Genomic DNA, 25,414 nt, shown 5'->3' with positions numbered 1-25,414 from the left:
GGAGGCACGTGGTGTATATGCTTAGAATATTCAGAATATAAGTTTATTGTAATGCAGTTTATCACAACAATTTTAACATAGCATCGTATTTCCCAGCTATACTTTGTTCCTGGGGCTTTTTAAATTTTTTTCCTCTTTTACTGTTGACAAACCTTTCTAAAGTGGTGTGTCATTGCGCTGTCAAGAAAAAGTAAGGGAAAGAATAAAAAAAAAAAAGCGAAACCATTCAAAACCACAGTGATCTGCTCTCACACTGGCATGTGTCCATCACTGTGTGCAGGAGCACATGTCCTGGCTTTGTTTGCTCTAGACTTGGATTGAATTACAAGTGACAGCAACACAAGGCAAGGCTGCTTGTGGATGTAAATGCAGTGGCATAAAGAAAGCATGTGTTAGCCTTGAAATGAAAATTTTATTTATATATATATATATATATATATATATATATATATAATTTTTTTTTTCATGGCGTAATAGGATAGCCGTGGTAGCTCCCCTGTGTTGAAGCCACACTCTTTGGCCTTATTAGGCCCTGCCTTGTGACAGCAAACAAACTCGACATATGCAATTAAAGCCAGAGGAGATGGCTTTCTCCCAGCACACAGAGCAGGGTCAACCATGCATACCAGCGGGGCATCCGCCAGACCCCAACGGCACTGTGGGAAATGGAGTTCAGGGCAGTCGTTCATTATCCGTTGGCACATTTTTATTAGCGGAGATGGGCGCTCGTTTATCTTCACAGATCCCATCTCCTGATAAGGACATGCAGTTTGCAGATTGCTTGACAACCCAAGGCCAAAGGTTTGCCCACACATATATCTTCTCAATATGTTTTTTAATAGATATTAGAACATTGTTTTTGTTTGATTCCGTGATGTAACCTACCCTATTAACGTCTTCAATTCCTTGGTGTATACTGGGGAAACACTCTCTAAACAGCTTATTACTTGTTGAATCATTAAGATTAAGGGCTAAGTAGTTTATCATTTGGAGGTTTAAATAACATCCAAGTGAAATAATATAAAATAAAATAAATAGCATGTATTCAAAAGAAGTTAGGGCTAACCAATACCACTTTAACTCTCACAGGTTTTGGCTGTTACACTACTCCTGGGTCCATCTCTGAGGGGCTGTATACACCTCTAACCAACACTTGGCATTGAGCATGGGGAATGGGGCTATTGTTCAGCTTCTCCGGGGTATCTAATGTGTCTAATGAATGTATCATTCAACACAGTGTGCACCATAAATTACCTAAATTCACACAATATATGGTGTGTACACACACATCTGGACACAGTGTATGACAAAATGTAAAACACAGTATAAACACAGTCCTGAAATCGCTGGAGAAATGGGTTTTTGTTCGAAACATGATTTAATTTTAGACTCATTATTAATGTGTTTATTTACATGTGATTATTGGTTGCTTCCTCAAAAATATAACTGTTTGTTATTGAAACCCAATAAAGAATACAATCTCACATATTGAAATAAACTGGGGGAAACCTGGGTGATTTTTAGGCAGCTAAAAGGTCATGGGTTAAAATGCTGGATATATATATATATGCATCAGTCTCTGACCTCATTTTGCTAATGTTTATGTAGCTGAGTGCTTTCAAATCCTCACAGATAGGTTCCATCATCTTAGTCTAAAACATTTCCAGAGGTGTTAAAGCTCTACTGCAGGACAGAGGAACAAACTTCCTGGTAATATCCTTGATTTCTGAAGAAAAGCAGGTGTCCACAAACATTTGGCCATGTAGTCTCCTGAGTTATATTGCTGTACCGAGCAATATAATCACAATAAGGAGTTCCAGCCTTGTGGTGCACTCAGAGTAATAGCCTTAAGATTAATAACCGAATAATAAGCCAGGAGTTTAAAGGGTTAAGCCCTTTCCTTGCCCCTAGACTTAGCCCTGACTGATAGTGGTGGGCTTTCCAGTGAGTGGATTTTCCATGGCAGTACACGTGCCTGTTTCTTTATGGGCCCCAGAGAAGGCTGTGTATGTGTGTGAAGCACAGGGCTGGGGCTGGGGCCGGAGCCATAAATCCCGGCCCCTCAGAACCCCACACAGCTCCTTCTGCCCCCCGCTGCCGCCCAGACACTTCCCTGTGACCTGCTGTCCCATGTTTAATGGCTGTGAGCAACACCCTAATCATTTACCTCAGCACAAGACCCTTTCTTATAGTGAATAAGCAAGTGAGAGAACAGTAGATTTAGCTTTGGTGCATAGGACCCTGTAGTGTATAGACCATGGATTGGTCAAATTCATTTAATTAATTAGTTTATTTAGCAATAGGTTAAAAAATAAAATAAAATAAAATAAATAAATAAATAAAGCAGATAATGAATTTTAATGTTCATTTTTTAAAACTGGGCTCTGAAATGGTAGGTGTGGAAAAAAGTAGTTCCTGCAGATTAATTTGAAACTTGAAAAAAAGTCGTACTCTGCCTGGGACACAGTAAACACTAAACCTTTTGATCATAACGTTTAATTACTATTTTTTATTTTCTTAGTGCTAAAATATGAATTACTTGAACTTAATTGCTGCTTAACGTAATATTCCTCATTTGCATTTCATATATTTAAAATTCAAAGAACTAATAGTTGAATGTCAAATTAAAAGTGTAGATAAACAAGATAAACATCAGAGAGTTCACTGTGCAACATTCTGTTTGGAATAAAACCCATTTTAAAACAACTGTCCAGTTTTGTCCAGTCGTGGCATGCATTAAGCCGTCATCTACATGCAAAAATATGCATCGCTTTGTACTCCCAAACACCAAATTAACAGCCTTAAAAACAAAGGCGGCAGTTGTGTACAACATACTTGTGGGTTCTTTCTTTTAGCAAAGAAGTCAGGCCTTTTTTTTTTGTTTTCCGCTCCATGCAAGTTACATGGTTTGCAAAATTAGTGGACTTCCTCTGGCTGCGGATGCGGTGAGGGAAGCCATTTCTAGCCGAGTTGCATGGTGAGGTTTAAAGCCTATGGACAGCGTCAGAACCTCAGAGGCTTGACTGGAAATTCCCTGCGGCCTTGTTTACAGGCCTGTTCATGAGGCTGTTTTCATCAGTCTGCAGAGTGGAGATAGATGGCCTGTGTCACTCTTGTTTTTTTCCATTGTGTATCTGTAGCTATGGGCAGCACTCAAAACTGTTTGCCTTGCACATCTGTAGCTTGACGTGAACTTTCATCCAGCATTTGGTTTTGGTAAAACATTATTTTAAAGCACTGTATTTGCCTCACAAATGCTTATCTGGCTTTTACCCTTTAACATCCATGGGGTCATCAGCAGGTTCAGACTTTCTCTCAGAGCGTTTTCTTTAATAATTCATGTTAATGTTGTAATGTTTTCCATGAACCTTCCTGTATAATAAGCTCTAGGACGTGAACTGGATAAAGAGCTGAATGTTGGAGTATTGTGGGGTGCCTCAGTGAGGAAATGTACAGGTGCTGAACAAGTAGTTCTGGATCGCAAAATCATGCCAACTCATCCCATAAATACTGGATGGAGCTCTAGTGCACCTTAAGGCAGATGGATTTACTAATTAACACATACACACACGTTAACTCTACTGCAACACGTCTCTTAGCCTCAATGCCTTCTTTGGTCACTGTCAGCTTAGTCAGATTGTTATGTTCTTTCCGTGTCTGCAAGGGGACCCTTTTGGGGGTCCCTAAGAGCAAATATAAAGAAGAAGCTACAGTCCCATGGTGTCTGTTAAACCTGTTGAGTTTGTGAGGAAATAAATGCATACATGTGACTTCAGGGGGAAAAGATCAGCCTGTTTTGCCCTCCAAAAAAAATATATATATATTTTTCTGAACTACCACATCACAGGGTGGCGCTGTAGAGAGTTGATCAGTAATCTCACACCTGTTTGCTTTTCTGGATAAAACAGCAACAGATTTTTTCACTTTAAGCTGCTTTATGTCCTCTCCAAAAGGTGGGATGGCACCACCTTTAAATTCTGTTCTACTGTTAACACAATTATAGAGAATGCTTCATGGACTGTCATTCTTATGTTTAATGCTGAGGTGGAAGCATGGTTTTTGTTTGCCATTTGAGTAGCAAATATAGGCATAATGCGCTTTATCTAGTTATGTTATGTTTAGGATATGAAGTGCTGATCTAATTGTTAATTTCTGTCTTTTAATGTTAACTTACATTTTTCTCTCTGTTTATTTTCCAGCTCCCTCTACTGTGTCTATAATGCACCAAGTCAGTCGCACAGTGGACAGCATCACGCTCTCCTGGTCCCAGCCAGACCAGCCCAACGGGGTCATACTGGACTATGAGCTGCAGTACTATGAGAAGGTACGGGATACATACACTTTTTAGATAAATGACTTCAGTTACACAGCACTAAGCAACAAATTACTATGAAGAACGTATTCATTATGCTGTCCCAGAGTAGTAACTAACTGACAGTTTTATCTCACATAAGATGAAGAAGCAGTTACTTTGTAGTCGCTAGACACACCATTTTAGGGGCATCATTAGATCTAATTTACTGCTGCATGTGGTCCTGTATAATGTTGCAGTGCCCCACTAAAATCACAGCGGTGAAAAGTCAATTCTACATTGAACAGCTGTGCAAATTCATTACAGGAACTTAATTTTCCATACTGCCCCAGCAACTTTTTTAAATGCTTAAACAGCTAATGCTAATGTAATGAAGTCTCATTGTGATATACATATGGGTTATAGTCACTTATAATGATATTTCCTACAATAAATACATGATATAACACCAAAGCAAGCATTCTGGCATTCCCTACCCTCAGAAAATACCGGTAAGATCAAGTAACACCACCCAACAGCACTTCTCATGAGCATGTTCATTTAAAGACATTTCTGAATCGCTATTTTGGCAAATGGTGGAAAACAGGCGATTTCTAATGTTTCTCTCATTATTTGTTCAAGAAAATTCACAAACAGAAATAATGCAGTTAATACAAGATTATGAAATATTAATTTGTTCTTTATTCATCGTCCATGACAGAGTAACACTCACATTAGTGTTAATTAACTTCTGTCTATTTACTGGATACACATTTGTGACCGCTGTGCCCCTCTAAACTCAGTATGTGCCTCAGTACACCATGTAGTCTAGAAAGTGACCATGTTAAAAACTGATTGTTACAGAATCTCTGATACATCCTGGCCACTAGATGTCAGTAAAAATTTGTAATAATTGGAGACCATGGCTGGTCGCTCTTAGTTCTAGGATGTGTGTCACTGTAGTTGAATTTCAGCGGCGTAACATTGTTCAGTAGATTAGCATTTTTATTTACTACAGGTTTCAATGTGGGACAAGGTCCAATTCATTTTCCCCATCGAAGAAATTGGCTTAGATCCTGAGTCCTTGTCTGTGCACGACCTCAGAGGTCTTTTCACAATCACTTGCTTGTATTCCTTTTTTTTTTTTTAACTAATGCATGCTCTGTACGCATAATGTTGGCTAACATTATCATAAGCATGCATTATGCATTATAATATTTGCATCTGTCCTCACTGTAATGGTGGTCTAGGGTCATGCATACAAGTTACGGCAATGAAGCCGAGCCATGAATGTTCTGTGGATGCATGATTGCAGGTTCATAGAATTGTATATTTGAGGGTGCTGGCTTAACTACTGATCCATCCCAACCCATTATAATCACGGTCAGTCACCAGGACAGGAAATCACAGTGGACCCACTGGTTTAAGCCCATTGAGGTTAGGTGCAGGGATTTGTGGTCAAAAACAATGGAGCGTTGACTGCAATAAAAACAGCATTTTCGAAACAAATTCCTCTGTGTATATTTCTAGAAAACGCACATTTGCTTCGGCGTACACAGCCTGTCTTTCCTTATCATTCGTGCAAAGGACTGTGCGCCAACACAAACACACACACACACACACTCCCATACGCACAGTAAAAGCCAACGGTGAGTTTACTGCACTGATTTATGCACTGACATACTGAGAAACCCTTTCAAATAAATACATATCTAGGGGCAAATATATAGTATATGGAAAGTTATTTCAAACTTGGTCAACTGTTTTTTCCTCACTCAGCTTTTTTTTTGTGAACCCTTCACCATACAAACATACCTCACTATAAAAAGGTCATATATAGTTTATAGGTAACGCTGCATTAATTTAGTTGGCTTTTAATTGAATAAAAATAAGTGTATACCTTATATTTACAAATGTGACATACACTGCTAATTTACACTGCTTCCTAAGTTATGGGGAAAGAAATGAGGTAGCGGTTTTCCATAAACTATGTTAATGTAACTGATTTTGATTTTGCTCTTTTACTCTTTTGTACATTCTTTGTCTTTCAAACGTGCGCACGCACACACACACACACACACACACACACACACACACACGTCTCCTGAGCTCTGCTCCCTTTCCTTGGTATAATTCCTTTCTCAGACAGTGCTGTCAAAACAGCCTCAACAGCTCAAAACAGCTCATATCAGAGCGAGGAGAGATCACACACACACACACACATTTAAACTTTCAAAGTCAAATTCCCTTTCTTATTATATTCAAAAGCTTTAAGTCATTGTCTTATTATTACACATATTTTGTTTAAAATGGCTCCTACAGTGTAGATTTAACTCATAATTACCAACCACCAGAAACCGTAACTCACCAACCATAATCAGAGCTGCTTTATCTCTTACTCCAATATGTCATCTGTGTCTGATCTATGTCATCTATTTCCTTAATAGGTTCTGTGTATTTAAATCTGTTTTCTATTCATAATAACCAACTCCAGGTGCTTTTGGGCTGGGAGAGCGAGGGCGAGCACATGCCGGTTACACAATGACACTCAACACGCTTGGAGGAGAATACTAAAAGCCCAGATGTGTTATGTCAGGTAGCAGATGCCTGTGTTGCCTAATACGACACTGATAGAGAGTGAGAGACCTATCGTGAACTCTTGGACTCTTTGCCTCGAATGACAAAGGGATATCATGAGATCTAACTGTCTATTTCCAGAGTAGTTTTTCTTTTGTTCGTTTACTTGTGTATTGTGACCTATACTGAGTATCTCAAGTATCGTCCACCATTTGATGCACAACTGTCAAATCCACAAATACACACAGATAAACACACTATAACTCATATAACTCACTATAACATCTGAGATAATAAGGGATGGTGACTGGCTTGAAAATGTCAGAGTGGAGTGTCTACTGCAGACATCTCCTGAAGCATCTTCATCACTCATCTGACCTGTCCAGCTCTGTTAGAGAGCCATATGTAGCTGTGTTAGTTCTCTGACCCTGCTGGCGCCCCATAGTGAGCTCAGATCAGTCACTGAAACCACAGTGCCACACTGATTTAGAGCTGTTGCCAATGAAATGAATAATTGTAGTATTGTGATTCTGAAACTTTGCGTGTCTTATTCGTGTTCGTTTCTAAAGTTCAGTTAATGTGGATGAACATATGTGTATAATATGGCTTGGGTTCTGCAGTGAATACTGACCTTAAGCAAAACAATTTGCTCAAAACCTATAATATTGGGTAAGGAGCCCTGCAGAGTAAAATAAATAAATAAATAAATAAATAAATAATAAAAAAAAATTGAGGGATTTGCAAATTGTGCGCACATTTTCTTCATTTGTGACCACAGTTTCCTAAACAGTTCCCACAGTTTAATAGTACACTCCAAATGTGTTTGTCATGCTATTCTCATAACAAAGGAGCCACTCTCTTTTAAAAGTCAGTTTTCCCAGATCTAGATTAAGCCTAAAATGCATTTCCAATGGCATTCCTTCACTGACACTGAAATCCTGTACTGGTACTAGCGCAGTCTGATCAAATAGATAACACATGAAATGTGTTGGCAATCAACTTGTTTTTACAGAGTCTTCCTCCTCTATCTGTGTGTAATTCAGGATCGGACGGAGTATAACTCATCCATCGTGAGAAGTCAGACCAACACGGCCGTGATCCGAGGCCTAAAGCCTGGGGCCATCTACGTCTTCCAGGTCCGGGCGCGAACCGTGGCGGGATTTGGACGCTACAGCGGCAAGATGTACTTCCAGACCATGACAGAGGGTGAGCAGCAAGCTCCGTCCAAGATAGGAACAGATTTAAAACTGATCTGTCATCATGATTTATAGCAGATTATGAAATTTGCTTTTGTCATGATGTAAAAGTCTGCCTTACCATCATTCTCTCTCTCTTTCGTTCTCTTTCTTTCTTTCTTTCTTTCTTTCTTTCTTTCTCTCTCTCGCACACACACACACACACACACACAGAGGGAGAGGTCTCATGACATGTACACAAGAACATTTTATAGCTAAAAACAGTAGTAGACGCAATCACACAGTTCCAGGGACCTGGAGGTTGTGGGTTCGATTCCCGCGCCGGGTGACTGTCTGTGAGGAGTTGGTGTGTTCTCCCTGTGTCCGCGTGGGTTTTCTCCAGGTGCTCCGGTTTCCTCCCATTGTCCAGAAACCCATGTTGGTAGGTGGATTGGCAACTCAAAAGTGTCCGTAGGTGTGAGTGTTTGAGTGAATGTGTGTGTGTGTCTGTGTTGCCCTGCGAAGGATTGGCGCCCCCTCCAGGGTGTATTCCCGCCTTGCGCCCAATGATTTCAGGTAGGCTCTGGACCCACTGTGACCCTGAACTGGATAAGCAGTTACAGATAATGAATGAATGAATATTATAAACAAAATAATTTAAGACACAATATATGAATATATGGTTTGAAATCCAGGATCTTATCATGCTTTTTCCCTGTTTCATGTTTTTTTTCTGGGCTGTCTTTGTGTTTATTCTGCGTTTCCTTGTCTGTCATGTGCTCCTTTAGTACATGCCTCTGTTTTATTTTGTTCTTGTCTCCTCCCTTAGCCCCGCCTTAGCCCTGCTTTGTCATTAGTGTTCCCTTTGTGCCTCCTTTTGTGGTCCTGCTGTCTCTGTATCTTTCTCAGGTGTACCCCTTTGGTTTCAGTGTTCTTTTGTCTGGTCTGTATAAGAGTGTTTGCTTCTCCCCACCTCAGTTCCTGCTTGTTTTCTGTTAGTTTCTGTCTTTTTTTGTTTTAAGGTTAAAGTCTGTGCAGTCGGTGTCCTGCTCGTGTTTATTGTTCAGATTATGTATTGTTTTTGGTGTTGTCCTTTGTTTTAATTAATTTACTCGCACCTACGTCCCTTCCCTGGGAAGTCTTTACAGTAGAAGTTGGAACCCTGCTGTAAGGATTTTACAGCATGTAGGCCTTGTAGGACAGCATGTGACCTTAGGCATCCCTTTGTATTGTTCAGTATTATGACTACTGACACTTATTGGAATAAGCCTATATTGTTTATGCATGTTTATGTTTATTGTTTATGCTTGTTGCTGTAGAAGGCTCACCAATATACCTTTGTGATTTTCGAGGTGTCATGTACAGTAATAAACAAGCGCTTACAGTAAACAGTTGAAGACTTCCTCAACTGTAGTAGATTGTGTTCAATATCAGATGTTAGAACGTCCTTAAACATAGCCCCGTAGGTCAAGCTTGTGTCAAGTTGAGAAAGCCAGAGCTGCTTGATCAGTTTATCAGCAGCATGGATTCAGGACCTCCTGCTGGAGTTCTGCCCTCGACTGCTGGGGCTAAAGCTGGCTAACAGCAGTGGAAGCCCTGCTCTCCTCCACGGGTCAGCAGGTCCAGACCCACCTTTCAGATCTGACTGATCTGTGAACAGCTCATTACCTTCACAGCCTGCGGTCAGAGTTGGCCTCATCCCTTCTCCGGCAGATACATTCGACAAGCCTGTGTCACCAGATCTGCTGTAAAGTTTGCTCTGTGTGATTGCAGTAAATGTCATGCTGCATTAGTTTTTGTAGATAACATTAGCGTTTATTTAGAAGCAATAGAGAAGAGGAAATGTTTTAATGTCAGAATGTAATAGGAAATTTGATAGCAATCGTTTAGCTGATTTTGCTGTAAGGAAAATGATAAAATAAACCTGAAAGTGCCCTGCAATTATGCATAAATACAAAGCCTTACCTGGTGTCAAACAGTACTGAATGCAAGCCTAACTACTGAAATCTAGCCAAATAAATTCAACCTGGCTTATGATAAAGGAACACCGGGTAGAAATTTTTAACTTAAAAATTACTGTGATGCTTCTTTGACTTGTAAAAGGGAGAATAGAGCCTCTGTTGTATCTACCCTTGGCTCAGCACTGCAATAGCTGCACTATGTAACTTTTGGAAGAGGGTAGGATACCACCCACTCCTTCCCACTACCCCTTGATTTCAGTGCTACAAAAGTGAATTACACTCTGCAACTGTAGGGGGAACCAAGGAGCAAAAATATTACATCTTTCCTAATGTTCCTTTAATTTAACTGACATCTGTCGAACATAATCAAGAAAATCTGGAAAACGTCTTCTGTATGTATTTTTTTTCTGTGTTTATTTGTTTGTTTGTTTGTTTGTTTATAATCTACTTATTTATATTTTAAACCTGTAAGCCTGAGGAAAGAAGCCAAGCGAAATAAGGTGTCTAGTCTAATCAAATCTTATGATATGAGGAGAGTTAGCACCATAGCTTCCTTTGTTATTAATGTCATATATAAGCATTTTTTGTTGGTATTTTTTGTTCTTTTTCCCATTCTTTCATTCAAACGAGCTAAATCTAAAAACCTCTGTTAAATCCCCTCCTAATCCAAAATACATCATCAGAATGTGATGTTTTACACTATTTTCTTAGCTATTTTTAGAACAGGTTACATCAATGGCTACATTTCTTTTTTTAGGCCAGAGTCTGATTTTAATTAGACATGGTCCTTTACGTTATGAATATTGATAGACCTGCCTGACAAACAGCTTTCGGCACATTTTTGTTCAAATCATGTTTATACAAGGTGATTAGAATGTAGACGCCGACGTCTGTACCACTAGGGGTCTGGCATAAACAAGCTATGCTCATATCGAACTGGCAGCGGTGATTTTTGTTTACTCATAAAAACAAGCCCGGTCTCCCTCGTCTAATTTAGATGCTCAGAGCGTCTAATGTCAGTTTCGTCCTCGCTGGCTGCCTCGAGAGGGAGTTAGCGGGCGGTTAGTGAGGCTGTTCTGTGTGTGTGTGTGTGTGTGCCGCCTGGATGGGCTTTAATTAGGATACGCGCAGAAAGAGAGAGGGAGCGAGAGTAGCAGTGAAGTAGTGAAGGAGAGAGAAAGTTGCTCCCCAGCCGCCTGTCCCACAATGAACACACATTCTGCCCAGCATCCACTCTCCAATGGCTATCCATATGCTGGGGGAGTCCTAGGCTCAGACCCTTTCTTCCCTCCAGGCATCCGGCACAGGGGCAGCCAATCCCACAATCCCCCACTGCGGCCTGCTGGAGGATGCTGGAGGTTTCTCATAGAAAATGTCAAAATATTATTAAGATTAATTTACTTGGTTTCCCTGTAATTTTGACCACAGCACATTAGTAAGCAAATAAAACAAGCAACTAAACCTGAAATATCAACTAACCTTGACTGGTATTGATCTATAAGAGCTTCTAACTTTTATTGGTTAAACTAACCTAAAACTAATAAAACACAGATCAACCATAACATTATGAGCACTTCCTTGTTTTTACACTCACTGTTCTTTCTCTCAGTTCCACTGACCATACAGGAGCACTTTGTAGTTTTTTAATAACAGACTATAGTCCATATGTTACTCTGTATAGTGTATTGTTCGTCAATGCTCAGGACCCTCACAGAGCAGCTATGATTTGGGTGGTGGATGATTCTCAGCGCTGCAGTGACACTGACATTGTGGTGGCGTGTTAGTGTTTGTTGTGCTGGTACGAGTGGATCAGACACAGCAGTGCTGTTAGAGTTTAAAAACGGTGTCCATTCACTGTCCACACTGTTAGACATTCCTACCTTGTTGGTCCACCTTGTAGATGTAAAGTCAGAGATAGTAGCTCATCTGTTTGTGTTGGTCGTCCTCTAGTCCTCCATCAGTGACACAGGACGCTGTCAGCTGGATGTTTTTGGTCGGTGAACTGTTCTCAGTCCAGCAGTGACGCTGAGGTGTTTAAAATGTGAGTGTGAATGTGTGTGTGCCCAGATATAGATTGGCACTCTATCCTGGGTGAAATCCTAGTGCCCGATGCAGTCCTCCAGGTGGACGGTCGTTTCTGGTTGAGAGTACGCTGTGCGCGTTTGGCTGCCGCTTCTCGCCAGTGTGTGTGTGTGAATTGAGCGTTCTGAGCAGTGTAGATTGTAAAGCGTCCTTGGGTGTCTAGAAAGGCGCTATATAAGTGTAACGATAATAAAAACTCCAGAAGCACTGCTGTGTCTGATCCATTCATGCCAGCACAACACACACCAACACATCACCACCACGTCAGTGTCACTGCAGCTCTGAAAATGATCCACCACCCAAACTATACCTGCTCTGTGAATGGCAAATGAGTGTAAAAAGAAGATGGTCATAAAGTTATGAGTGATCTGTGTAAATTCTCTATATATTCAGCTCTAAATATAAATCAATGTTAAGGTTTTTAGCCTGAGTAATACAGACAATTTCTAGATGGCCTTGTTCTCTTCAACTCATCAGCCATTTCTACTGTTTAAATAATTTGTATCCCAGCTGAAGGTGGTTTCTACAGATGTACACTCGTAAAAACACAGCATATTATAAAATCAGCAGCCTGCTTTCCTTCTGCATTCAACAGCTAATGAACACCAACTAAAATCAGAACAGCCCACCTCTGCAATTCCCTGAATCCCCCACTGTGGCCTGCTGAAGGCTGCTGGAGGTTTGTCACCTGCATGAATGTGCACTGCAGGCTGCTTAGTGACCTGCAAGAGTCCCTAAAGAGTCTCCACTGCTGCAGGGTGGAGCAGATTTGAACACAATTCACCTGGGGTTTATGAAGATGTTAATACATGTAGATCCCTGATGGTATATACGCCTTAAAGGCCCCATATTCTACATCTTTCTTATAATGATTTCCCTTAAGTTTTCTTATTAATGTAATAATTTCAGTACAGTATAGAGAAAAAAGTCATTTAATATAGTGTATCAAACTGTATTGGTTATATACCCTTCAGCCTACTGTTCTTTATGGAAACTGCTATGAGTGATCTACATCAAAGATGCATCAAAGTTGTGTCTTTCCATTTGTTAAACATATTAACAAAATGGTTCTTTATGGACCCAAAAGTGGTTCTTCGATGGTATCATTCAAAACAATTTTATAGAACCTTTGTTTTTAAGACTGTTTTATTATCTTCCTCATAGTTCGAGATTAAATTAGGAATACATCGTTAACTGGGGAGGCCTTCCTGGGGTTAATATTTGGATTTTCTTGCTTGTGTGTCTCTCCAGAGGAGTACAACACCAGCATACAGGAGAAGCTGCCCCTCATCATTGGCTCAGCATCCGCTGGACTGGTCTTCCTCATCGCTCTGGTGGTCATCATCATTGTTTGCAACCGGTACGTTTGTGTGCACCCAACATCAAAAGTCACTAGTGTAAAGTCTATCCTGGGGGCATTCGAGATTAAACATGGACATTTTTGATACATAGCGTCACTTTCCAAAGAAAAATATTTGTCTCCATTTTTGTCGATTTCTAGTTCAAAACATAATTTGCGTAAGAATTCCATGAAGAATAGATGAATAGAAATGCTCAAAAATAACTGGAATAAAATCTGTTTACATTGATTTCTATTGAAATGTATTGTTATTTCTTTTTCCCGCAAAGTTACTAATTTGGAAATTATCGGGACAATAGAAAAATGATAGCTCTACAAGAACCCTGAACCTTTTTTGCATGATTAACGGGTTCTTTGCCTCATGAAAGAGTTCTTCAGATTGGTGGAGGTTGTGTGGTGTAGCTGGTTTTATGTAGAACCTTTTCAACAATAGAAGAACCCTTTTCCAAAAGGTGCTATATACAACCATCTGAAGAAAGCCTTCAGAATGCAATGAACCCTTTAATGATGCAAAAGTTTCTTCATGTCTTCAGGTTTCTTTTACTAAAGAACCCTTGTAGAACCATCATTTTTATGAGAGTGTTGTTTAATTTCAAGCTGGTCACAGCTGTACTTTTACTATATATGTGACATTTACTCATATATGTGACATTTTCAGTACAGGTCTCCGGAATAGAGCCGTTGCTTTTTAGCCACTTGTCACTTTCACTTTTCACCTCTTTCTGGGTTTTATTCTCATTTAATCATTTATAATTTCTGCAAACAAGTGCAATGTAAAGATGAAAAAAGATCTAATCTAAGCCAAAAACGAAAGGCTGACTGATATGAGGTGTACTGTGAATGTCATTCTAGTGGCTGTCTGTGACATTTCCAGGCTTTCCTCTGATAATTAGACCACCAGCTAAGCGCAGTCACAGAGCTGGCGAGTGTTTCCCTGATATTGTTCATTAGTGGACTTTACCAGAGCACCACAGCTTGTAAAAGGACAGGCTTAATGACACGGACATGGCTGGAGCCGTCCTGTCCACAGTGTTATTTCCTCTGCTTTATTACCTTTCCGAGACCACCACTACAGCTCTGTGTGTGTGTGTTTGTGTTTGTCCCAGCAGCCGTGGCTTTGAAAGAGCAGATTCCGAATACACAGACAAGCTGCAGCACTACACCAGCGGCCACAGTGAGTGTTCATATCTGGTTACTTTCTACACACACACACACAAACCGTGTGCCTTCATTGTTGCTTTCATTAACATATTCCTGGTCTCCTCACAAATGTGATCGCTAATGGCTGCTGTCATGTTCACAACCAAATCATGGTCTAGTTTCATCAAGAAATGTCTGTAATTGTAGATTCAAAAGTCTCTGTAGGTGTGAGTTCGTGAGTGAAGTTCTGTGTGTGTGTATGTGTCGCCCTGTGAAGTAGTGGCGCCCCCTCCAGGGTGTGTTCCTGCCTTGTGCACAACTTCGGACCCACCGCGACCCTGAACTGGATATGCGCTAACAGACAATGAATAAATGAATGATCGTTTTTGTGGATTTTTATTTAACTATTTATTTATTTATTTATTTTTGGGATTTTTTGAACACAGCAGCTGTCCTATGCATTGTGTGAAAATTACATGAAGAATGGACCAATAGAAATGCTCCAGATTTCCTTGGAATAAAATATTTCTGCATTTTTTTTCCATTGAAAGTCAAGAAGGCTTTTCCCTTCTCCTGTAAAGCTACTGTTTTGGGAGATACTTGTCTTTCACTGGACAGCGACGATATGTTTCATATCTTAAGAAGGATTTTGTTCCGTCAGTGACGTCTTACACCTTCCCATAGCAGCACCATTTCCAAGCTGCCTCTCTACTGTGACCTCAATTCTTCACCTCTCCACACTGAGAGAGGAGGGGAAAAACCCTTTCATCATCCTCAAGCCTTATCCATGAAATATTAATTCCACTGAGCAGTATCACCTTCTCCAAGGATGAAATTTATATGGTTAAAAATATCTTCAAAGTTGTTTTTTTCTTCCCATGTAATCTTTGAAAATCACAATATAGTTTTAAAAAAATGTAATGCAGATGGCAGTGTATAACAATAAACATTAAGAAGTACTTTAGATTTTAGAACTGGAAACTCTCTCTCTCTCTCTCTCCCTCCATCCTCTCTCTCTCTCTCTCTCTCTCTCTCTCCTTGTCATTATCTGTCTTTCTATGATTTTCTTACCATTTCTCTCCTCTACTTTTTCTCTCTCTCTCTCACACTCCAGCTCAATTCTCTCTCTCCCCCCCCCCCCCCTCTCTCTCCTCCCTGAATGAAAACCTCTAGCTTCTAGCTTTTTTCCTTTTCCTCCAGAGATGTTTCATTTCTCCTTTGTCCGTTGCTTATCAATGCAGACAGCTTTACTAAGGTGTAATCAATGGAGGGAGATTGGCGGTAAATGGCGAACTTAAGGAAGCAATTTCTGCTTGAGAGCAGAGCCCTGATCTTTGGGAAGCCAAGGGCAGTGTCCATCCTTTGGTCTATCCACCTGACCATACATCAATCCATTAATACTCACTGCACCTCTGTTTCTGTCACTCTTTGTCCACTCTGATTCTCTTGTGCGTTAACAGCGGAAGTCAAACTGTTTCTGCTCGCACTGTCACCCATTAGAATCCTCTTTAATAGACAGATCTTATTCAGTGTTGACACAGTAAGAAGGTCATGTAGAGGTTGAGACGTGAATGTTGTTTCTTTGATTGCACTCAAATGGCATGTTCTGACCCAGTGCATGTCCGGATATTTCCTCTTTGATTTCATATTTTCAGTGCTATTAGGCCTTAAACGCTGGGATTCTCAACCTCAGACCTGCATTTTCATTTCAACCCTTGTAGTGTTCAGCAGATCCGCAATTGGAATCTAATTTGTAACACACAACCAGTTCAGTTCTGCTTTAGAGACATTGGAGATATTAGAATACATACTTATTTTCGGTTTTTATCTTACTGCATCATTCAAACACAACAGCTGTCCTTCACATTGTGTGAACATTTCATGAAGAATGGACCAATATTACTTGGAATTAAATATTTTTACATTGACTTCCACTGAAAGATAAGACGGTTCTTTCCTTCTGTAAAGTTACAATTTTGGATGATGCATGTTGTAATTGGACAGTGATAATATGTAGAAATAATGTATTTATATGTATTTGAACATTAAAAGTGTAGTTTTTAAGGCTGCTTTTAAATTTTCATCTAAAAATACTTCTAACACAGGTTCTTGTTCTTGTTTAGTTCATTCTTGTTACGTTCAGTTAACTCTTAAAATGACTTTTAAATGTTAAGGCTGCCCAGTAACTGATTTGACGTCACATTGCTGATGTCCGATACCTATGTTGGTAGATTAGTTCTGTATCACAAACACAACTCCAACTTATCCCACGGGTGTTAGATGGAGCTCTATCTCTTCAGAAATGTGCTGCTTTCCCACAGCCCAATTTTGGGGACATTGTATGCTATTTGCTAACATTTGGCTCATTTATAGCAGCTCCAGAACATCAAATTCAATTTCAGGTTCTCCTGCAAAGACTAAACAAGCTGTTCACTTGCCACCTTAAAGTAATTTCATTTAATAATTTGCATAAGTGTCTACAAATTTTGGACTACAGTGTATTTATTTCTCTATATCCTCTCTATACGAATAAGCATTTTTCTCTGTATATCCTCTACATTTCATTAATTTTCTCCTTCTGGTTCTGGTGCAAACCCATAACAACAAAAAAAAAAAATCCCACTCTCCTTTATGTAGCTTTCCCAGCTGACTGCATGAGCGCACAATAGCCATTAAAGAGCCTAGGGCCAGATGTGGAACTGTGTCTGAATAATCGGATTTAAAGCATGGCTCACTCCATGTCTCTGAACACTTTAAATGCCACCTTAAGCCAATTTACCTGCCATCAAAGGCCGCTTGATTTGCTGCGGCGGAAATGGCTGATAGCGTCTCGGCCATGACACCCTGCTCTATACACTAAACAGCTGTAGTGGAACTTCTGGAAACTCTGTCACACTCCACAGTCTGCAGCCATAAGCTATTCCAATGAGAAGCACCATGCAGAGATATAGGGGGGAAAAGTCTTTAGCATAAGCCGGTATAATCCAGGGCTTTTTAAAGGTGCTGTTTTACCCCTTAAACTGTACAAGCCTATGTAGATCTATTTTTTTCATATTCATAGCTACATAAATTATAGAGTAATTTCTTAGTAGTTACTAATAAGTTCAAATTAATTTCTGAGTAATTTGTATTGCAGATTTGCAGAAACATTTATAGACATCCTTTATAATTAGTGACTTGGGCTACTTTAATTGTAGAATTTCCCTAGAAAAGCATGAAACAAAATGGGGTGTTCTGGAGTTTTCAATGCCAAGCAACAGCAAGAGTGTCATTAATCCCTCAGCATGGGGCTGTGTTCTCTCGGCATGATCCAGCGCCTTTTAAGAATAGCACAACCTGACTTAACTACTCTTTATGTGGTTAAATACAATCAGATCCTCAAAGAAATGTTCCAAAACGTTTTGGTTACACTTATTTACTCATTTTTTAATGCCCTTGATTTCTGAAGAAAGTCTAGAAAATATAAGTCCACAAGCATTTGGCCATAATCAATAGCAAATAAATAAACACTAATGAAAAGAGTTTAGCTAATACCCGCTAATTTGTATCTATTTATTTCAGTTTATTTTTAGCCACGTTAGCATGTTTGATCAAGTTGTTTTTATGAGGTTTTAACCTACACTGACAGGTTCTTTTCTCCAAGTAGCAAAACTGACCACACAGAGCCTTAAATATTATAGCTGCTTTTTTTTTTCCAAGTGACTCCAGGAATGAAGATCTACATTGATCCGTTCACCTATGAAGACCCCAACGAAGCAGTGAGAGAATTCGCCAAGGAGATTGACATCTCGTGTGTGAAGATAGAGCAGGTCATCGGAGCAGGTAAAATCACAACACAAAAAGGTTTTGTTATAATTATTTTCCCTTTACATTACAGGAAACTACTGTATGTGTATGGTTCTTCTGTTCCATATAAAATGCCACCAATATCACCATAACGTTATGATTAAACTTGTGTTTTCCATTTCTGAAAAATACAAATAGCTAATATCTCTCATTTAGAGATTGGTTTTACATATTATATGATTATATGTAAAACAATCCCTAAATGAGAAATATTAGCTATTTTTTATAAAGTGTTTTATGTAAATGTATCACTGTAGTGGCAGATAATTATGTAAGACATTTTGAAACAATCATTATCACAATCATTGTACTTAATACATTTATTTTAAAAAGTAAAAGCTACATTTGTCTCTAGAAAATGAAATAATTTGTTTCTAGAAATAAAAATGATTTAAAATTACTTGAAGATGACATTACTTTCCAGGATAAAGCCATGATTGCTCTGTGTGTATTTTCACACTTTTAAACACATTCAACGGCTTTGTGGATCATAAAACAACTTTAAATTCATGCTAATGGTACAGTGCCTGTAAACACCAACTACAGACTAGTATAACGTTGTTTTACGAACGTAGAAATATTATGACTGCATTGTTTTTGGAGCATATGGTTTGTTTAGTTTCATGGTTAATCACAGTAAAACTAGATCATCTTAAATCTGCCTGTTCCACGTGTCTCCTAGGGTAGTGTTATGCTTTTGCCATATTGTCCACCCATAAGTTAGAGGGACCTTTCCTTAATTTTGATTCAGGAGAGTTTGGAGAGGTGTGCAGTGGAAATCTAAAGCTTCCTGGAAAGCGGGAGATGTTTGTGGCCATTAAGACGCTTAAATCAGGGTACACTGAAAAGCAGAGGAGGGATTTCTTGAGTGAAGCGAGCATCATGGGACAGTTTGACCACCCCAATGTCATCCATCTGGAGGGTGTGGTGACCAAAAGCAGCCCAGTTATGATCATCACTGAGTTCATGGAGAACGGCTCACTGGACTCCTTTCTGAGGGTGAGTAAATCAATACACACAAACACACACACAAACATTGTTTTTCATGCTTTCTGGGGACGGTAAATTGACTTACATTAATTTCTTTGAAACGTACATGTCTTCACCTTAAAATGATTATTGTGAGGATGCTTTATGCTTGGGCGTCACCACAGCAACAACACCAAACACAAAACAACAGAAACACAAACACACACGCACACACCTACACACACACAAACATAAATTTAGATAATTAGACAGGCAAAATAGTGTATAAGCTTCTACTGCTACTTCATTAGTCTCAAAGCTCCAGTGTAAAACTGAAAATGCAAACTGACTGAACGACTGTTTAAGATCAGCAGCAAAAGCTTTGAAAAATTTGATTTTCCACCACACTGTCCCTTTAATGTGACAAATACAACTTTCATAATAAGATTACTTGAGCTTAAAAAACTTTAGAAATATTTAAATCCTTTAAATCCTACAACATGAAGTGGGGTGAGGAATATACACAGACAGGTAGCAGAATGAAAATCTCATATTAGTGTGTGTGTGTGTGCATCAGCATGCACATCATTTTAAAGGTCTGTTCTTTATTTATTACAGTGTCCATCAGGTAATCCCCCTCAGGGCTTTTCTCCTGTAATGTCCAATCAGGGCTCTTTTAACAGGCCTCCCCATGGTGCATATCTACTCTCTGTATTGATTTACACAGTCGTTCTTTTCTAATAAACCCCCAATCCTCTTGCCTTCATCTCCATGGGTCCCCATACTAACATTTACTCTGAGATTTAGCTTTGATTTAAAAAAAAAGAAAAAAGAAAAAAAAAGCATTTTCAAAAACCGTACTCATACTCTCGTATAGCATTGGTCACGCTATCACTAATACACTCCCCCACTTTACCAACTTCAGATCGCTGCTCTATTAAGTAAATGTACATCACAGTGTGCATTGATCACAAACGTATGAGCGATGCCAGCCATTTTAATCCCATGCATAATTCATGAATACGAAACTGGAAAAGTCAAAGTATATGATTTCTACATCTATAAGGCCAGGACGTCTGCTAGCATCTCAGATCTTTAGCCAAAAGGAAACATCTCTCAATCCTAGAGAAATGAATCAGAGTTGGACATTAAAATAGGAAGCTGCTGTTATGATGGAACATGGCCAGTGGCAGAACATTGAAAATAGCTTCCAGTGATTAACAGACCATTTCAAATTCCAATAATCCCAATAGCTGTGTATGATTAGTGCCTATTTATAAAGTAGCCTGCTGCTACAGTAACTTTCCGTTCAATTTGCCACTCTCACTTTGGAGCCGTAGCACTTTATATAAGACTAAATGGATCCTAAAAACTGCAGCTCTGATACTGCGAGGTGCTGGATATAATACAAAGCTCCACTGCAGATCAGTTGGGAACTCAGTGGTTATTAGTGATAGTGTTTTTGCCTGGTATTTTGTTCTTTTTTGGATAGAAACTTTTACTTCTAACCGAGTCATGATTTCACACAAGATACAATCATTTTACATTAAAAAAAGGTTTTTTATGTTAGAACTGTACTTCAGGACCAAACACAATTCTGTCCAAACCCCAGCTGACTCAAACCACATCATCAAGGCTTGAAACCGAAAAGTGATCCAGAGAAAATAAAGAAATGAGCGACATTTTTATAAAGAAGTTAGAGGAGGGATGCACTATCAGAATGCAACATGGCTGGCTCTGACAGTTTTATAACACAATAAAACTTTCAGTGATAATAATAATACTTTTTTCGAATGGTATTGTTATAGAACCCTGATGGCTTCTGGTCGGATTAGCATCTATTAAAAAGTTATAGTGGATGTATGTGGAGTACTATAATCCTGAAATCATGTAGAATGACAGCACTTTTATGTGGTTTGCAATTATTACAAAGACATTTCCAGATTCAGTTAAATTGTAGCTGATGTTACAAAAAAAAAACACGAGGTTCCACAAAAAGTCTGTCATTGTAACAGTGTTGTAAAGTCATTTCCTTGTATAACAGCTCTCCATTGTTTTCATACATCGATCAGGAATGTGTCAGCAGTGCCAAACCTTTTAATATCATGCATAATTCATGCATGTGGAGCTGGAAGTCAAAGTGAATACATGTAGCCCTTCTCCTAGCATCTATATGCACTTATTCAGATGTTCAGCTGAAAGGTACATCCCTCAAATCCCAGGGAAATGAGGAACCGGGGAAAAAATGTTGCTGATTCTGGCAGATTTATACAGCAATTTTTCATCCAGAAATTAGCATATGATTTAAAAATTTATAATAAAAATTTATAAAAGTGTATGATTAGCATTAGCGACAGTAGTGTGATGAGCATAGTGCAGTTCTACCATGTCTACCCTTGCATCATTTATAAATGCGTACAAACAGTAAACAGTGGTAATGAAGGGGATAATTTTATTTTTATAGATTGTAGTAGACCTGATATTACAAACAAATGCAGGAAACAAAATGACGGCACTGTAAAACTATTCTCTAATGACTGTCATGGAGTGCATTGATCAGAAATATGGCAGTAGTGCAAAACATTTTAATGTCACGCATATGGTGCTGAAAGTCGGAGTATACGGTTTCAAAATATGTAGACCTAGAATCTGTCTGCTCTGACTCGTTCAGATGTTCTGCTGAAGGAGAACATCTCTCAGATCCTAAAGACATGAAGCAGGGCTGAAAATCCGAGGAGGAGTCCTCTGTCAGCAAGCAATACGGCTGAATCTGGCACACATCAGTTTGATTTGAACACACTGCAGGAAGAAAGTGGGTGTCCAGAAACCTTCATCATGGCTAATTGGCCTTTGTGAGCGTTTGAAGTTGGCGAGGAAGAAAAAGAGTGCCTCTGATTTATGTAAATTGTGGACGTCTGATCTTAGAGGGGGAGGAAAAGTGATTTATTTTTCTCATTAGTATAGCTTTTCCTCTGATCTATCATGGGTAAAAACTTAGTTTATCCTTGACACACAGCTTTAAGGGGTGTCAGGAAGTGTAATTATCAGAAACAAGAAACCACGCCGATTATGGGCCACAAATGAGGCGAAGTAAACTGCCCTTCATTCGCTAAACTGTTTGAATGGATTTTATCCTGTTGGCTGTAGTGCTGGGAGATGCTGATAAGATCCAGTATCTTGATCTTTTCCAGATATAGTATAGATTCACACTAGTAGATGTTACATAAGTTAGCATTAATAAAGATAATGAGGTCCTGAGGCCTAAAATAATTTCTCACAAACCTGATCTAGCTTGATTAGATTTAGCGTGGTTTGTTTTTCTTTTGTTTTCCTTTCTTAAAATAAAATTAAAATTAAAGAGAACCTTATATAGAACTTAACCCATTAACCAGGTAAAAAGGAAACTGACAGGGAGACAATGTACAGTGTTTTATGGTTTAAAGTCTCAGAAGACCCCCTCCTGATGAGGTCTCCTGAAGCAAAAGAAAGTCATGACAATTACCTCTTCCAATGCTTCAGGTGCTGTTTCTCTCATTTATATAAGGGCTCTTGATGTGTTCACGTTTGTTGTTTATGGCCCTTTGGATGTAATGTGTTGGAGACTTGTGTTCTATTGATACAGACTTTAGCCACATAGTGTTTGTTTGCGCCGTCAGCATGGTTACACCATTTGAAAACTGTCTATGTCAGTGTCTTCGGTGGGAACATCGCAATACATTTTCATTATCTATCACTACAGCCAAAACTAAAAGCAGTTTTTCAGCCTGGCTCAGATGCTGTTTTCTTCTTTCTGATGTTATCCTGGCTTGTTTTTGGAGCTCTTGTTGGGACATGTGACCTGTGCTCTGTATCACCAGCATTGCCTCCACATGCCTCTGCTCTGTGTTTTAATCGACATCAGTAAATGTGAGAGACCTTTTAATAAATGACGAACAAGAGACCAAAGAGTGTTCTTGGGTATTTTGTTTTTATTCTGGGAAGTGTAGCCTATTAAATTTCATCTGTGATGCTATGCTTAACTTTGGAATTGTCAAGTAAGAAGAAAATGATCCTTTTGTGGTTCTTATATTTATATATATATATATATATATATATATATATATATATATATATATATATATATATATATATATATATATATATATATATATATAAGAACCACAAAAGGATCATTTTAAAATATAGATCAAATCTAAACATGTCTGATACTGATGTAAAAAGGTCATGTATCCCAATGCTGATAAGAATCTGACATCATCATGTATCCCTACTGCACATTCAGACATAACATGATTGTTTTGGTTATTCTTGTATATTGTCACATTTATGGGCATTCCCAGAAATAGCTCCACGTCTAATAAACGCACAGTGCTTCTATCTCACTATCTCTACGAGAGTATGTAGACAGTCTGTCAGTGTATTTTGACTCTGTGAGGAGGGAAATACAAATAAATAAAGCATTTCTGTTCTCTGACGTGACATTCATGTGGATAGTCTAAACATTTGCATTTTGCTGAAGAGTATCTCACAGATCTGGCTTGCCATTGTAAAGAAGCGCGTGTGTTGTGTGTGCGCGTTGTGCAATTGTGACACCTCAGCGAACGCTTTCAAAACAAGCATTGTGGCACGAGACATTGGCTGACAGTTTTGCGGCTTGAATGCGAGACGCTGACAGTTTTACAGTGGAACGCAAAAGCAGAGACGGGCCAGAGGCCGCCTCCATCGAGAGCGAAGGACTGTCTGAGATTTCTCTGCTTCTTGCATTGCTTACAAAGGAAAGATTAAAAGAAGTTATTTTAGAAATATAAAAAAAAAATGGATTGTACTCTCAAATCAAGTTTCTGTAGCTGTAGTAATTGTACTCTATTCCACTGCAATTGTATATACTGTTTTTCTAGCCGCTATATTAAGAATGTGTACCTTTTAAAGGGACATTGTTGATGTTTGTACCTTAGTAAACAGAAATGTACCTGTACACTTCCTTGTCACCAAGAGATTAAGAGCAGTTCGAAATAAATAAATAAATAAATAAGTAAAAACATCAACATATGAAATTCAAATATAAATCCAGCTTCCAGGCAGATCCGAGGAAGAACCAGCCTCCTTCTCAGGTGAAAAACAGCCAATCCACTGCAAGATAAGGCTTCTGATAAGCTTTCGAATGGAATAATGCATGTATAATCAAGGAAGGAATGTTTACCTCGCTCTGGCTGTGAATCCAAATTACTTTGGGCAACAAGTCCCTCCAATTAAAGCTATAGGCAAACATTGCGAGGAGATTAGAGCACCGGCTCGTGCTTGCGAGGGATTTTGAGCCTCATGAATAATTCATAGTGCTTAATTGCTGGGATGAGGATGAGGAGAAGTTAGGTGATGGCAAGGACGTGAGGAAGAGCTCAGGTTTCTTAATGAGGGGGAAGGGTTCGTTTGAGATGTTGTAATGGTTATAAAGAATGGACTTCCGACTCCGTCTGTCTTGCCCCACTTGACGCGTGCGTGTCTGTCCACACCGGGCCGGCTGCTTTGGTCTCTTGCGGCCAGTGCTTGAGGGGTTGTGGCGTTTTATGGCTGTGGCTACGGTGGTCCTGCAGATGGAAGCAGCTGGAGACACAGCTGGGTCAAAACAGCAGGAGCTGGACTTTATGACGATCATGGAGAGCAGCTGCAGGATTTAGCAGGGCTAAGCACCGGACAGCCAGTGTCTGCTATGGCCGAGCCTACCATAAAAGCAGTCCAGATCCCTTTCTGTCTCTTCTTGAGTAGCCCCCTCCAAATGCTGACCAGACTGATCAGTCCATTTATTGCTTTTATAAAAGTCAATTAGTATTTAAATTTGTTATCTATCATAACAGCAGTTAGCACTTTCATCTGCCACAGGAATGTGTAAGAGGTAGTGTCACTGTCACCAAGGCTCCAGGACCCTGGGGTTGTGGGTTCAGACCCTGCCCACAAGTCAACTCTCTGTGAGTTCAGTGTGTTCTCACCATGTCTCTGCATGGATTTTATTCCCAAA

At 39.3% G+C, this 25,414-nt stretch overlaps 1 protein-coding gene across 2 annotated transcripts in view; it reads left to right on the top strand.

The window, feature by feature from the left end:
• The window catches only part of ephb2b (eph receptor B2b), a 220,195-nt gene that overhangs the window by 181,285 nt on the left and 13,496 nt on the right, over positions 1 to 25,414 (top strand). The window contains exons 6-11 of one of the 2 annotated variants that reach the window (XM_066673311.1): positions 4,200 to 4,324; positions 7,912 to 8,074; positions 13,338 to 13,446; positions 14,556 to 14,620; positions 18,295 to 18,408; positions 19,184 to 19,431. In XM_066673311.1, coding sequence (XP_066529408.1) covers positions 4,200 to 4,324; positions 7,912 to 8,074; positions 13,338 to 13,446; positions 14,556 to 14,620; positions 18,295 to 18,408; positions 19,184 to 19,431 — 824 coding nt within the window. Of the gene's footprint in view, positions 1 to 4,199; positions 4,325 to 7,911; positions 8,075 to 13,337; positions 13,447 to 14,555; positions 14,621 to 18,285; positions 18,409 to 19,183; positions 19,432 to 25,414 lie in introns of both variants that reach the window. The other variant, XM_066673310.1, reaches the window with a different exon arrangement.

This window comes from Hoplias malabaricus, chromosome 5 (assembly GCF_029633855.1).
Source record: "Hoplias malabaricus isolate fHopMal1 chromosome 5, fHopMal1.hap1, whole genome shotgun sequence".
NCBI classification, from domain to species: Eukaryota; Metazoa; Chordata; class Actinopteri; order Characiformes; family Erythrinidae; genus Hoplias; species Hoplias malabaricus.
Note: the sequence above shows the minus strand (reverse complement) of the source record. Positions and strands in the feature narration are given on the sequence as shown.